Genomic DNA, 16,775 nt, shown 5'->3' with positions numbered 1-16,775 from the left:
CTCAACGTGTAAAAAACTATTTTTACATCAAGTTGTTCAAGTTCTCGGTCAAATTGCACAACCAATGCAAGCATAACCCTAATAGTAATGTACTTAACAACTGGTGAGAAAATATCATTTTAATCAACATCCTCCTTCCGTGTGTAGCCTTTAGCCACTAACTTGACCTTAAATCTTAAGGGTTCTGAGCTACTGGTACCTTACTTAACTTGAAAGACCCATTTGCAATCGATGGTCGATTTATTCTTAAGTCTAGATACTAGCTTCCAAATTTGATTCTTCTCTAGAGAACTCATCTCATCTTTCATTGCCTTAAACCACTCTTTGGATTGTTCACTATTCATCGCCTCCTCAATGGTTTTTGGCTCCCTATCAAATAGTTCTTCGTAACTAGCATGGGCGAAAGCTAACTCTAATTCATATACAAATCTTCTAGGCTCTCTTGTTTGTCTCATTTCTCTATCCCTAACTAAGTTGTAGTTTTCTAAAGGATTTTCTTCCTCAAAGTGCTATTCTATCACTACTTCGTCTCGATTCTCCACCTTAGTTTCCTCAACCTGAGTCTCCACCTCATTTGGAGTGGTAGGGATAAATGTGCTAAGTTTTCCTAACTCTACCTTAAACCGATCTCTCTCTTCACCTGGTTCAGTTTCACTCACAAGTTTGGGTTCACCTTTAAGATAAGGCATCTAACATTCGTTAAATGTGACATCCCTAATCACGATAATCTTAACCCCTTTTGGGCTTCTATCCCATAACTTATAACCCTTAACAGCCTCGAGATATCCTAGAAAGACACTTTCTAGCTCTAAGCTCAAGCTTTCCCTCACTCTGATGGAAAAAAGCAGCATAGGCAAAGGTTCTAAGTACAGAGTAGTCGCTCAGTTTACCAGACCACCTTTCATGAAAGATATCACCATTTAAAGCAGTAGATAGAGTCAAATTAATCAAATAACAAGCAGTTATAACAACTTTGTCCCCAAGAAACGACTTTGGGACACTAGAACTTAACATCATACAACACATTTTATCAAGCATGGTTCTATTCATCCTTTCTACTACTTTGTTTTGCTAGGGAGTGTAAGGAATACTCTTATGACTTGTTATTTTATTTTCTTTACACATACTATCAAATTCAGTGTTACAAAATTCTAGATCATTATCTGCCCTTAAAAATTTAATCCCTTTGCCAGTTTGGTTTTCCACTTTTCTCTTCCGGTTATTAAAGCTATGGAAAGTGTTAGATTTATTTTTCAGAAGAAAGACCCACATTTTTCTAGTATAGTCGATAATAATAGACAGAAAATACCTATTTCCACCCGATGTAGGATTATTAGCAGGACCCCACGGATCAAAATGCACATATTCAAATATGCTTTTAGTTTTATGAACACTAGTGGAGAAAGATATCTTATGATACTTACCAAGCAAACAGTGATAACAGAGTCACAAATCAGACACATAGTCGTTACCAAATGCACCTATTTCATTAAGAAGTTTAAGTCCCTTAATGCCTATGTGTGCAAGCCTATTATGCCATAATGTGTGTCCTCTAATCACTTCTCCGTAGTGATGTAAATGTCGGTTTTCTTAGTTCCCTTAATAGAGACTAATGTACCTTTAATCATCTTTAACATTTCATTTCCAATTTTACCAGTAAAGTCATCATTTTCAAGTCTTCCAACTAAAATCAAATTCCTAAACAATTTAGTCAAGCTAGACAAAACTCCCGAACCAAATCGAGCAGCTCTTCTTAAGTTAAATACCCGAACGGATATCTGACTTAAGAACCAACGGGCTTGGTTTGGTTCTCGATTCTAGATCAAGAATCGAAGAACCGAATCTCTCTAATTTTTAAATTCATTTATTTTAAATAAGCTAAATTATTTTATTTTTCTAGATAAATTTGCTAACTAGTTAATTTAGCTCAAATCCAGAAATATGATTTTCCTATTTCTAATTTTCAATTCAAAGCCAATTTAATCAAATTGATCTAAATTTTATCCAAATCAATTATTCTACTATAATGTCGTTTCTATCATTTTGGAAAAATCAAATTGAAACTCAATTATACCTCTCTTAATTATCGAAAACTCACAATCTTCCTCTCCATGTGATTTTAACAATCAAATCTATGAAAATTAGCAAAGAGAGGCGAAAAAGACACATAAGATTGTATTATATTATTTTGTAAAAGCTAAGATTGAATATGTCATTAGTTAAATTAATGTAACTTTGTAAATACTAAAAAAATTAATTATAACACAGAACTTGGAACCGAATGGACCCGAATTGAAACCAAATGGAATCAAACCCGAACAGTTCCTTAATTAAATTTAGACCCCATGATTTCACTTACTAAATACCCCAGAATTTCGGGTTCGGTTCGGTTCGGTTCTCGTTAGAACCGGACCATGTCCAGTCCTACAATTTAGGAATGTATCTAACGTCTTTTAAAGTGTACACAAAGCTAGTGTCAAACTTTATATTAATGTCACCAATTCTAGTAATCATATAGACAAAATTATCACACAACACAACTTTTCCAATATTAGATTCATGCAAGTTTTCAAACCAATTCTTTCCAGATATCACATGAAAAGATGCACCAAAATCAAGTATCCATTCATGCACGCGAGAATTAGCAGTTAGATTCAGTTCAGCAGTATACGCAACAGGACTTGTAATCATATCGAACTCACCGTTATCTATATTAGAAGCAGAAGATAATATATTGACCTCATCTCTCTCCTTAAACTTTAACTTACTCTTCTCGTTATGAAAATCTTTTATAAAATGCCCCGTGTTTCCACAGCCATAGCATTTTTAGTCTTCGTTCTAGATTTTGATCTAGACCTACTCTTGCCCTTCTTCTTCCATCCATTACTACTTGACTCACCACTATTTGGTATCCATCACGATTGTTTTGCCTAAACTGAGTTGTACCTCGTATCATATGTAACCCACGGCTTCTCTTATCATGTTTTTTAGCCTATTTTCCATCTCTTTACTTATAAGAGAATCTACGACAATTTCAGGCATCAAGGTGTCCATACTGTACTTAAAGGGGTTTTTAACTTCCCTATATGAGTCAGGAATAAAATTGAGCAAGATTATGTCCTTATAAATTTCAGACACGGTCTCATCACAGTTAACAATAGCTTGCACCAATTTGTTAAACACATCTAAATTGTAATTGAGATCCTTTGAAGGATCTATTTTAAAACTAAAACAATGTTCAAGCAGGTAAAGTTTGTTCGGTGTAGATTTGAACAAATACAGATCTTCCAATTTTTTTTCAAAATTCTTTGGTGGTTTTCAGTTTACTTACCTTTCTCAAAACGACGTCAGACAAGTGTAAAATGATTGAGGTGTAAATAAGCTCTTCGACTTCTTCATTTTGTTCTTTTGAAAAATCAGTTGAAAAATTATCTTCAATGGCTTTTAAAAAATTTTGTTAGACCAAAATACCTTTCGTTTTTTGTTGTCAGATTGAAAAATCACATTTTTAAAAAGAATCTCCAAATCAAAGTTGTGAGTTCTCACTTTCACATAACAGTAAAAAATGCACAAAACACGGTCAAACCACACAAAATAGTCCTAAAGTCACAGACAATATACTTCATTCTAAATTTTTAGAGTTTCGTAAGACTTTTGGTCTTATATCAAGAGAATGTTCAAACGAGTAAGGTCTCGATATTCTAATAGAATTAATAAGCAACGAATATTAGAATGCAACAAAAATTTTGTCTAACTAATGACAAGTTTCACGACAATTATAAGACTAAGAACAATACGCTGATTTAACCAAAAGACTAGTACTCAATCAAATAGTTAAGAGCAAGTAATCCGAATTTCTAGCAAAAACAATGTTACCTCTTCACAGTAATCACAACCCTATTGTCACCCCTACATGGTGACGCGCTAATGATGGAAATTAAACAGGTTAAGCCAATTTACCAGAGCGAACCTTTTTGAGTTTGTAAAATGGAGAAATGCGAATTTTCTACTTTAGGACCATCGCTATTCGTCCTAAAGATTCAGCAAATGCACGGATTCCAATCAGCCACAAACGCAAATTGATGTCTAGGGGTAAAATCGTCCAAATTTTCCTACGTAACCTAAAACACTAAATAAACCACATCAGTACATTCAGGAGGTTAAATTAAGTAATTTGTCCGAAAAAATCTCACTGAAAAATGTCATAGCTGCCATGCCCCACCTCACGGGTGGTGCTTCGACCTACTGGATTTGGGTCCAGCCTTTGTTTGTCCAATGGACGTCTCGTTTGGGAGTAATTGAAGAAGTTTAGATCCAGTGCTTTGAAGGAATTGGCCATTTTCTTCAATTTTTGGCCAAAATTTTTGCTAGATTTTACCAACCCAAGCTATGATACTAGATGTTGAACGAGTATTGACCACCATGATAGGTCCAGGCTCAGTTATTCTCCCAACTACACCACAATCCGACAACCAATCGACCCAAGACAAAACCAAGCGTCCACTTTCGGTTGCCAAAAAGATAACTCACTTAGAAGACCATAAAAGCAGGTATTAACTCAATGACAATCACCACAAAGGTAGAAATCGAAAAGAGGCACAGAAGTAATAGAAGAAGTAGAGGCCAAGAACTCATAGAGAGAGAAGAGAGGTGGACCGTTTTCTTGCAATGTAGATGACCCAATATATTAAACCAAGTTAGTCGAAATAATGTAAGTCACATTAGGGGATCACATGGGTTATGTAAAGGCCCAATTAGTAGACAAATGGGCTAGTAAGTGAAACATCTCATTTTTGGCCGTCCAAGAAAGTGTGTTGGGTCATAAGAAACACTAAAATATTTAGGTTGCTTCAAATGGTCCAATTAACCTTTGAGTCGTGTCGTTTCGATTGTGGTGTTACAATTTTGTTCAGTCATTTGGCCAAGCTGATTGAAGATTAAAATCAAATTACATCGTAGCCCAGAGAGGTCGTTTGACAACAAATTACCAAACAATAAGATTATGAAGAAATACAAGAATAAGACGAGAGAGTAAGAGAGAAAATAAAAAAATCAATAAACTTGTGCGTAATTGTATTATATCGAACTCATATTAGGGTACAAATGAAAGTTATAGTTTGAACCAAATACATTATTCTAAAGTAAATAAGACTTATTATCTACGTATCGTTATAAGACTATATATTATTAAATAATTATTCAATAATTTACAAAAAATATTTCATTTTCCTTATTTATTAGTTATAGGTTACAATTTTTCAATATTTATTTGGTATGGAGTTTAAATGGACTATATAATCTGGGTTGAATCATATACTTAAAAATAATAACTAAAACTAAAAAAAATATAAATATATACTTCATATAAAACACATCACATGCGTATGGCTCCCCTAAAATTATATGGCCTTATACGGTCTCACCTCTTGCATGGCCTCTGGACTGCCCCTAGCTCTAAGCGCCTAACACTATCGAGTATCACTAACAGAAAAATATACATGCATGTTAAGCACGTAATGACCAAATGGATTCAATGATCCAGGAGAATATCCTAAATCCAAAATAATATCGGGTTTGAAAGAGTTGCCACCTGACCTTTAGAGAATATCTTAAAAGATCTAATAGTTGCAATATTGTAGCGAGACTACAAATGAAGATGATAATATATACTTGATTGAGTTGATCCTAGATTTCGTACGTGCATGATTAATATAAGTTTGACTCGCTACGTGGATCCTTGTTAAAAACCCGTCCTTACGCTTTCTTTAGTTTGTTAACTTGAGATTTTGGTTTCAATTGTAGTATCATAATCCAAAGCCATATTTGCAAATTAGAATTCCCTCTAGTTTTATTGTACCTATGATTAGATGGAGTTTGCACTCTAGTTACTTCTTTACGTTTTATTGATGTTACATTTTTGTGAGTTCATTAACACCTGGTTATAAATGTAGAATTGATCATGCATATTAGCCCCTTTCTGGTTTCGTTAAAAATCAATTTTTCAATAAAAAATTTACGAAATGTGTGATTGGAATTTTGATAAAAGTTGTGGGTTCCACATAATATGTTATAAAAACTAATTGTTAATTTTGACATCAATTTTATTATATATATATATATATTTTTTTTTTTAATGCTCTTAACCTCTTTATTCTAGATTCCATGGTCAAAAGATAAAGTAATCCTTTGAGTTAAGTTGGCTAATTTGTGTCCCAATAGTGGGAGTTTGTTTAAGTTTTTTTAAACATGATGAAAATCTTTTTGACTACAGTCTTAAGCCTTCTTTAAAAGGTCAAGAAAAAAACTGAGAGTTAAAAAAATAAGTATGAAGAAATTAATTTGTTGAATGGTAAAGTACTCGAAGGCTATTACAAACATATCGTTTTAAAGTTTTAATATTTTATGCCTTAAAATTACACTGCCTTACTTGTTCATTGGAAAGCTTTAACGAATATATTAATACTTGTTTAGAAAATAGAGAGATAGGAAGATTAGTCGTTGTAGGAAGCCATATTTTATCCGCTCTAGATAGAAATAAAGGTAACCCCTCTTTATAGATCAAGAAACTAATCACTGAATTCTCTATCTCTCAGTGTCAGAGTTTCTTGATAGAAGATCCTAAAGATTGTAAAGAAAGACAATAATGAGCAAAGATTATAAGAGAAAATAATAAAAGAAATTTCAATAGAACTATTTAGACATTTTTTTTTAGAAATAGACCTTTAGTAGAAAAGACAATAGAAATATACTTACATACTCTTGGTCGTAGTAATTTAAAGTGCAGACTTTTTAAAACGAATTAATTAAGTGTAGAAAATCTTACCAAATTAGTAGACTTTCTCTAAGAAATATTTATTGGTAGGAAGATGATATCTAAAGTTCGTTGATTTTTTTATTAGTTTTCTTTTAATTGTTCAACAACATTGACTGGGTCAAAAGATTCCTAGAGAAAAAAAAAGGTATTTTAGGCAGTAAATCTATTGCAATCATTAGTTGAACTCATTATATTCTTGTTGATTATAGAAATCTGATCAACAAATTCCTTACATAGCCAGGGGAAATGACCTTTGATTTTTATATCAGAGCAAGAGGGGAAATGACCTTTGATAGGGAAACATTTGATTTTGCATGCTTTTCTTCTCTTAGGCAGGAGTATTTATAAGTATCTTCCAGGCTTTGAGATAACTGAGTCATTTAGGGTAAAAAAAAACAGGTGGCAGTCTATTATTGGTTAATTTGTAATTGATTTTGTTTTAGTATCACATTTTATTCATTAGCTTACTGTTGTCGATTTTATATCCCGTAAGTGTATGTATCGTAATAAGTAATATAGTATACCAATAAACTGAACATCGTTCCCACGAGGTCTATAAGTCATTACTTAGTTTACTACTCTATATTTTAAATGATGAAAAACAAAGAATAAAGTTTGGTGATTGTTTATTTAAATTATTCTAATTATACTAACTTTATCTAATATGCACGCGATAAATCGAATTCGAGTTTTTAATATATACTAGTTTCCTGCCCGTGCAATGCACGGGTTGTATTATTTTAAAGGACATTTAGCGCACCTATGACAATAGGAATATAAAGCGGGCTATTTGCCAATATTTAATAAATGATGTTAAGACTTATAAACTTAGTTTAAAGAACAATTATTAATTCATATGTTTCAAATATGATCACAAAAATGCACATGAAATTCTACCTAAGGAACTTGTGAAGATGTTTTGGCCAAATATCTCAACTTTTACTATCATAGGCCTCATCAGCTCAATCATTCCTTTCCTTGATATCTCCCCCTTTTCCATTATTTCCTCTTGCATTCGAGCATTCATCGTTACTCGAATGCATTTTTGGAAAACTATCTGGTCCATCTACTGTGTCAGTAACAAGGAAATTCAATTTCTACTTGAAAAATGTATGAATTGCATGGGAATCATTAGTTTCTAGTACGAGTAATCAGAAAATATATTTAAAAAATCATGTAATCATAAAATTCAATTGAATTCGTCACTTGCATTTATGTTCACAATTCGAACATTGAAGACAATTAATTGAAATAAATTTCCAAAAATCATCTTGAGGTTAAAAAATGATGCAAATATATTTGATGTATGCAAATGTTGAGGGAGAGACCAAAGAGATATCTTTTGTTGACAATTTGACGGAAGCCAGGAAGCTGAAAGATTAAACAAAGTATACCAACATCAGATTCTTATCTTACAACTTCAGCTCCTGTGCCTGTGAAACAAAAGCCCAACTCATGAAGGAAAATAAAATTCCAAAATCATAACACCGAGACTAGTAAAACCACACTCACCGAGCATCCAACACCACTCTTCAATAGAAAGATAATTTCTTATCGTACAGGGCCACAAGCTAAAGAAAAGCTCGCATACTCAGAAAAGATGAAAAGAAACTTGACAGCGATCACAATATTTCTTCAGGCAACCAGATTTTTCTTAATTGCATCCGCTCTTATGTTGAGCTGAAGTAGAAGTTTTGCTGGACTCATCCTACAATGAATAATAAAGATAATATTTAAATGAAAGTAAGCACCAGGTGAGCAGAACATGAGTCAAGAATTCATTGGCTAACCCTTGCTTCAAATAGATAATCTGAGCTCCTAATCACTTTGGGAACAAAAGCAAGAGGATTTCTAAATTCAATCTGTTTGCGAGTTGCAAGGACAGTGTCCTCTTGGACAGGCTTGTTGAAGCAATAAGAGAGAATCTTTGTGAAAATTTAACCATCAAAGTTCAAGCATATCAAGGACTTCACATTTAATAAATCACTTTATGAGTTTAACAGTAGAACTAAATGCAGTAGGCAAGCCAAAATTTGACATATAGTCATTTCAATTAGCCAAAAATGACTATAATAATACCAAACAACAAGTAGACTTCTTAAGACTAAACAACAAGGAAATAACAAGACATCGAGTTCATGAGAGTTCAATCACCATTCTATAAGGTCCATAAAGTATGATAGATTTACCCCTATGGAAAGTCTCGGACAAAATACAAGAAGTCCAATCAAAATTGAATAGGGCTCATAGTGTGTACATTTATGCCATTGCGAGATAGAAAATAAAGAATGTACAGTTTTGTTTTGATTTCTTACAGTTACATCGCTTACAGGATTCACGATCTCCTGATTGTTCCAACCTACATCTGAGAATTTAATTCATTTATACGTCTGCAAAAGGCTAGATGCAGATGAAAATTAATTCTACAATAAAGAAGACATGCCTCTTCTTCTTTGGACTGTTCTGATTGATCTCTTCATTGAAATAAGAATATTTGTCATGGTGAAAACATTAACTGGTCATGGTAAAATTTCTAATCTGCAATATTCCAAAAAATTTCTCACATACAATCCGATTTTTTTTTTCAAACAAGAGGTAGAAAAGTCAAAATACGAAAAAATCGGATTCTTATTTGTCCAAATGGTACTTCAAACTTGGAACGAGCATGAAGAAATTAACGATACTTCTTTATCTTTTGAGTTGTTCTGCCGGATCGGTCGCTCAAGATCTTTGGTCTCTACCCGGGGGTTGGAATCTTTCTATTCCGTACATATTCGTTCCTGAGCTTTTTGAAAGAGGTAAAGTTTTTGGAACAATAATCAGTATCTTTATTACATTAGCTAAAACTTATTTGTTCTTGTTCATTTCTATTGCAACAAGATGGACTTTACCGAGACTGAGGGGTTTGAATTAGCCCCTACCGATCGTATTTCTCCCGAGATGAAAGAAAAGATAGGCAATTTATCTTTTCAGATTCAACAGTGTAAAATTCCTTGATGACCACATTCATGGAACAAAATATACCTAGAGGAAGACGAAGTTTTGAACTAATCTTATATGCTTATTCATTTTTTTAATATAACTCACACAGAACATATAACTCACAATTCCACAACTTTTCTCTGCTCTCCCCATATCAAGTTAAATTGAAGCAAGAACTTTTGGGCAACGACAACAAGACATATCATCATATATACTACAGTGTAGAAGATAACGAATTCCTTTTACCAATAGCCTTTGGTAGATCCTCTATCCTTGTAAGGCTTTTAAAAAAGGAATAATTTTTTTTTTTTTTATAAATGACCCATTAAATCAGCGTCGCTGTAAAAAAAAAATAATAATAATAATTCACAACTACCATAAAAGATTCAATATTCCCTGCCCCGCACGACTATACGGGGAGTCCCCACACCAATTTCGTGCGCAGGGACTCCGCACCAATTTCATGCAGAGTCCCCGCACAATTGGTGCGGGGACCCCGCAACAATTGGTCGCCGGTATTGCCAAGTACCCTAGCAAGGTCATCCGCAAGGACTCCGCCAAGAAGCAGGCCAAGAAGTCGCGTGTGAAGGCTTTTGTCAAAGTCGTCAACTATAACCATATCATGCCTACGCGCTATACGCTAGACGTCGACCTCAAGGACATCTTCGCTGCTGAATCGTTCTTCTCACGTGACAAGAAGGTGACGGCATGTAAGGAGATCAAAGCCAGATTGGAAGAGAGGTTCAAGACTGACAAGAATCGATGGTTTTTCTCTAAACTCAGATTCTGAGGTGGAAAAATTATAAAATATTGTGTTTTTTGTTATTTGGAAGATTTATTGTGTTTGATTTAAATTTTATTGCTAGATATTTTGATTGTTGCTGTTGATTGAGCTTATTTTGGCTATAATTGTTATCCATTTTGAAATTTTTTTTAATACATTATAATTCATGTAGTTGGTGAAATACATTGATCAGGTACGAATTGATTTCATGGTTATGAATTTGTTCTTGTTTTGGATGATTGTATCCATATTGATTATTAAACGATGTTATCGGCTCTCATTTCTGCTGCTTAGCTCAATGCGCTATCTGCAGATCTCGAATCATTGGAATTTGCTTTGCTTGTTTTTTCATTCTATTTTTCCCTGGTCAAACTGGTCTGGAATCAATATTTCTACCAAGATTGTTGATGCATGAGATAACACAAGAGACATAAATGAATTAACAAGCTAATAAGCATTTTAATTTATATTAAACCAGAAATATATCTCTCTATTCACACAAAAACCCAAAATTGTCGATTAAAAAAATTATAATTATTAGATAAAATCGATGATATACCTCTCCACACCGTGCGAAGAGTGTGGAGAGTTAGAGAACTCTCCGCACTGTACGAAGAGTGCGGAGAGTGCGGAGTGTTCTCTCCAACTCTCCACACTGTGCGGAGAGATGGCTCCGCACAGTGCAGAGTTTTTTTTTCTAGTTTATATATATATATATATATATATATATTAAAAAAACAATTGATAAAACAACTAATTGCAATAAATTTTAAGTTCAACAATCCAATTGGAAGAAATAGCTTTCCACACAATTGCCTAAATCAAAATAAGTTTGCTTCTCTTAAAGTAAGTTGCAAGTATCTCAAGATAAAGCTGCTGAAAATAGTTATGTCATGCAAAGAAGACTTATTATATAGAATTCATCATTTAAAAGAAAATATGCATACACTGAACACAAACAAAAACTCTTAAAGACTACCAAAGATTAGAAAATGATCTGAGAAAAGCTTTCTGGATAGAAGTACCTATGTCACCAGTAAAATATGCTTCATGCTTGAGAACTTGCTGATGAAGATATGTAGCACAAAATTTGGCAACCACCTTACCTGTGAAATTCAATGCATTGATAAGAGAACAATAACGCACTAACCAGACAACAAAGAAATTGGGTAGCAAAACTTGATTTACAGCAAAACATTATTTCAATTCAAACTAATTATACTCTTTAATGGATCTGCATTGTGACTTGTGAGTACAAGATCTCATGACATAGATTATGGTATACAAATGCCTACAGTCAACACTTCATCTTTCTTTTGCCTAGTCGTATCTTTTAAATCATAGGCATATGCTAAGGAATGTCAATTTGTATTCAAAATATTCGTGCCCTGGTAAATGACATGCACCCTAATTTAGTATGCAATATAACAACAGCAGAATTAGAAAAACTTACCCCATGACCATCATAAACGCCAAAGAATGAGGTGAAGGCATCCAAATCAGTAAACGCTGCATGCTTGAGAAAAAACAATAAGACCATAGGTTATTCAAGGTAGTGAATAATGCATCTCACTATTACAAAATTTGCATTATAATTTTATACAATTGTCTTCCCTTATTTTCTTTCTTGCACTACTACACTCGCAAGCTCCCTCTCTCAAGCAGCCTAGGTTCCCATGCACTCTATTAAGAAAATGTCTACATTGATCAAATTACCAAATTGAAATTACAAATTGCCTACATCGATCTTGAGCAACCTTGCGTGTTGAAATTGAAATAATTTTGAAGCTGTTAAAATCGGGATGGGATGAAAGAATGGGATTCAACACTATTGTGCATCTCCAGAGACATGGCCATAACGTATGAAAATGGAGAATGAAAAAGTTAAACAAACAAAAAAAAAAAAAATGGCTCCATTTTTTCTCTTGTACAGTACCTTGGGATTGGTTTACTATTTCTTCTACAGTAGCAACTACTTCCCCTTTTTAATAGAAGTTAGAAATGTGGATGTTGGGACATACAATTTTATTTGTTGATCCCCTTTAATTTGCTAATCAAGATTAATTACTAATGTAATGTTTGTCGGATTCTTCTAATGTATTCAATTTGCTTCTCTAGAGTTTAAATTGAATCTACTTAACTAAATTAATTTCATATTTTTATGTGAATCAGGATACACACTAGTTAAACAAATTAAATTTCTAAGACTTCATGTGACGATTGTATTAACTAGGAAAAGTATTTCCTGAATTTTACAACGCGGTCAAGCCTATAACCTACCTTTCGACTCGTTATAAATTCATAAGATCAAAGATTATTGGCCAAGTAATTCCAGCATTAAATGCTATAAATAAAATAAACTCATGAAATTGAGAACTAGAATCTTGAAAATTGAATTACAGTCTCTCAATAACTTTGTTGTTGGCCTAAATGAAGAGAAACAAAGAATTATTATTAAATACATTACCGGGTTTTGAATGAAAATGTACAAAAATGGATGAATCTTACACCAATATTTTCTTTTTGTCCAAATCAGTCCTTATAACCATAGTCTGGGTAACTTGATTTCTTAATTTTCTTCGATGTGTTTCTCTCTAATTTTCAATTTGTCGATCCCTTTTTCGCATTCCCTTTTGACATTTATGTAGTACTCTACCTTTTAGAAGAGTTCCTTCTAAAACAAATTCAAAAAGACTAGAAAAACAAACAAACATAATAATAATAATAATAATAATAATAATAATAATAATAATAATAAAGGAAGTAAAAAATGCCCAAACGGAGCTTGCCACGGGTCGGCAGACTACCCAAGACATACTGGTAAAATCATTGGCCTCAGATGGGCCATTGGTTCGCAAACCCAGGTCCACCCGTGGTCTTGATTCATTGGTTGAATGTTTTGATTACATTTGTTTTTATTGGCTCTTTCCACAATTGCTGTGCATTGAAATTACAAGGAAGTTTCCAATCCAGCCTCCCCTTGCAGCATCCCCTTGAACAGAATTGGCGAAGTTGGAAGAAGAAAGCAGCACAATTATTGTACAAAATGGTTGACTCTAGTGCACCAATGCCGTGGATAGGCCTATACGCTGCAGCAGCAACTCTTGTATGGGTTTTTGCGTTAATTGCTGATATAATCCATTCTCTCCGCCGTAGAAAATTATGGTTCCCGTGCAAATATTCTGCTCTAAATGCTACTTCCTTGACCGTGATAGCTGTTGCAGTGAAGTTGGCAATGGATTCAACGACGTCTATGCCCGCTTCCATGGACCAGTTTGCAAAATTTAGTAGCACTGCTTTGTTGTGCGCTTCGACCATTCATTTTATGCCTTCTCTAGGATCCATGAGTGACCCAGAAATATTGACGAACTTGACAGCCTTGGGTATCCTCATAGTGACACTTACAGTAAATGTGGTCATCCAATTGTTCACAGGAGTGATTAAGCATAAGATGAAAGTACTCCATGCTGTGATTGTTTTTCTAAATTTGTATTCTTTTATTGTGCTTATTTCCTCTGCTTTAACGGTTTCTGCTAGTAAAAGGCATTTGGAGCAGAAGTACAATACAATTCAAGGAAGAATATTAGGAGAGGAACTACATGGGAACCAATTATTTGACTTTGAAAAGTTAAAGTTACGTTTGAAGAAATACTGGGTGATGGCCAGAACTAGTAGCCCCCAATATGTGATGGCGCGATCTGATGCCTGCTACATTCTTGGATTGATCTCCAACGTTGTTCTTATGCTCCTGTTGATTGAAACAAGCATATATCCTTTTGGTTGGGAGGATTCATCAGGTTATAAGTGGTCAGTAAAATTAATTTTTGTGACTCAAGTGTTGGCAGTGTCTCTTTGCTTTCTAACCTCTTTCATAAGATTTATACGTGCTTTAATTCTTAATATAAGGCATGTTCGGGGATTTTTTGCCTCAGTTATTTCATTTGACATGCAGACCTATGGGATTCAAATACTAGTGAACTGGAAAAAGAGACCCCCACCTTCACAAGTTCGTGACCAAAAGCTTAGAAAAATCATACATGTCATTAGAAATCTACTTCTCAATATTTGCATAGGAGGTCAAGTAGGGATTGTGATGATGAACAAATTACTTGTGATAATGTCAATTTTATTAGCTGTCTTGACCATTCTGTTCTTAGTAATCATGTCCCCTTTCTTGCTAATATTTCTTTCACCATTGATCATCTTGTTGTTTAAGAGGCTGAAAAAGAAACTCTTAGGGGAATATGAGGCCTCAGTCAATCCCAATGAAACAACACAGGAACCTAGTTTCGAGCAGGATCTAAGAAACTTTCTTGTACTTGTTGAAGGTGAGGCAATGCAAGATATTTACCTGAAGTTCATCCACACCTCTATCAATTCGTTCATAACAGTGGGTGCAAATAATCATCCTAGATATCTAATAGAGCTTTTAGAGAATTCAACCAGCTTAAAGGGGGTAATGGATTTTGAGAGTGATCAAGTCCCATCTATACTTGGTAAAGAACCTCCAAATTGTTGGACTCTGACCATAGTAAACCTAACAAGTATCATGATTGCTCTTCCAAATATTGAACAGCAGAAGAAGAATAAGAGGTTACAGAGCGTGATTGAAGGTTTCAAGTACGCGCGCCTTGTGGAAGAAAGTCTGGATGAGGAAAAGAAATTGGTGAGCAGCAGGGATGCTGCAGATTTTGTGTGGGCTGGAACTGAATTGAAGCACAGGTGGTTAGATATAGATCTTCAAAAAGTGTCACGTCTATCAAATTCAAACATGGAAACTCTTCAAACTCTGTCATACAAAAGTGAGGAAACTGTAAAGGAATTCACAAATAAAATGGAGAGAAACACGCAGGAAAGTCTTGTCAATTTATCTGAAGATGTTGTAGTTGCTAATTCAATGTACAAAATTAGCCGCACTTTGCTGTTGGACTGTGAAGAAAGCAGCCATTCGCAATCTGATGCCCATGTGTTTGACAAATTGTCCGTCATGGTTGCAGATATATTCGTTGCGTGCCTCACCAATTTACCTCATGTTATCCTCATGAAGTGCTACAACAGCACCATAGAAGAACGAGTGGTTAGTGTGGAGGAAGCGGCTTGCCTACTGGGTGAAACTCAAGGCATTCTAAAAGCTCTTCAGAAGCATGAAATTCCTAATCTATCTCCTGATCGATCAGTGTATATTGATCAGTGGCGTGCTTTACTCAAACACAGTAACAATAACACTTCCACCTCAACTTCCAGTAGTGAAAATACAATTACTGATTCCACAGAGGTGCATTTCGATACACAAGAAATTCATTCAACTGTTATGGAAGGTATGATTATACTCTTTGTGCTCGGGTTTTATACATATTCTCCTCGTATTTTACTCATGTTTCCAGTAACATGATGTTAATGTTTTATTGGGGGAAAAAAAAAAAAAAATGAAACAGCTGCAGGTGAGATGGGAAGCAGAAAAGACATATGGCGAAAAGAGGATGCCCAAGTATGAAACCACACACTAGTCCATTGTTTCGGGGAAAAAATGTGTAAAATATGTGAAGAGGTTTATCATAATAAACTAATAATGGTATGTAATAATATGATTTCTTTAGTACATCGAAGACATTCTTGACAACTTAAATCTTATCTTGAATCGCAACTAATTTGCTCAATGGATATTAATATATGACAATGTCATTCATTCATGTCTCATTCACTTGAGCTTGTATTGGGAAGATATCTCATTTTTACAAAGGGAAGTCTTCTTGAGCATATTTCTTCTCTTCAAAGTCTGTCTTTTCTTTAAAGAAAACTTAGAACACTTTGCCTTTTCAGAAGTTCTTGGATCAGAAAGCCAAAAATGAACAATTAGAACTTCTCACTACTTCAACTTGTTCTTTCTTCAAGAACAAGACTTCTTTTCAAGAGAAGTAGATATATTTTTCCGTAAGCTTTTCTTATGGTATTTGCTCATAGTTAATGGTGTGGTTTCCTAAGCTTGTGAAACCCACCAATGGCAACTTTAAGAAACGTAGAGATCAACAACTCTAGTGTGACCTGACCTTTCTAATTAATGACAGATGACATTCTAATACGGTATAAGCGAGTGTTCCAATAATTGAAAATTCCAAAAATGATTCACAGGTAATAGTTCTAGCAGTCAATGATTGAAAGTTTTTTGCTTTTTCTTGGAAGATAATTTAATAGCTT

The 16,775-nt window shown here is 34.1% G+C and overlaps 2 protein-coding genes across 4 annotated transcripts; both read left to right on the top strand.

Annotated features, from left to right (window-relative positions):
• Positions 1–10,259: 10,259 nt before the first annotated feature.
• Positions 10,260–10,611, top strand: LOC111398256 (60S ribosomal protein L27-2-like). The gene has a single exon (XM_023025184.1). The coding sequence runs from the start codon at positions 10,260–10,262 to the stop codon at positions 10,584–10,586; it is 327 nt and encodes a 108-aa protein (XP_022880952.1). The 3' UTR covers positions 10,587–10,611.
• A 2,898-nt stretch (positions 10,612–13,509) lies between these two features.
• On the top strand, positions 13,510–16,237 carry LOC111398751. Of its 3 annotated transcripts, XM_023025828.1 has the most exons (3): positions 13,512–13,686; positions 13,796–15,898; positions 16,016–16,237. In XM_023025828.1, exons 2-3 carry the CDS (start codon positions 13,816–13,818, stop codon positions 16,072–16,074), a joined length of 2,142 nt encoding a protein of 713 aa, XP_022881596.1. In that variant the 5' UTR covers positions 13,512–13,686; positions 13,796–13,815; the 3' UTR covers positions 16,075–16,237. The 3 variants fall into 3 exon arrangements, with proteins under 3 accessions (XP_022881595.1, XP_022881594.1, XP_022881596.1); XM_023025827.1 differs by having other exon boundaries at positions 13,510–15,898; positions 16,022–16,237; XM_023025826.1 differs by having other exon boundaries at positions 13,511–15,898.
• Positions 16,238–16,775: the final 538 nt, after the last annotated feature.

Source organism: Olea europaea, chromosome 8, assembly GCF_002742605.1.
Source record: "Olea europaea var. sylvestris chromosome 8, O_europaea_v1, whole genome shotgun sequence".
Lineage (NCBI taxonomy): Eukaryota > Viridiplantae > Streptophyta > Magnoliopsida > Lamiales > Oleaceae > Olea > Olea europaea.
This window is presented reverse-complemented; position numbering and strand designations above follow the sequence as displayed.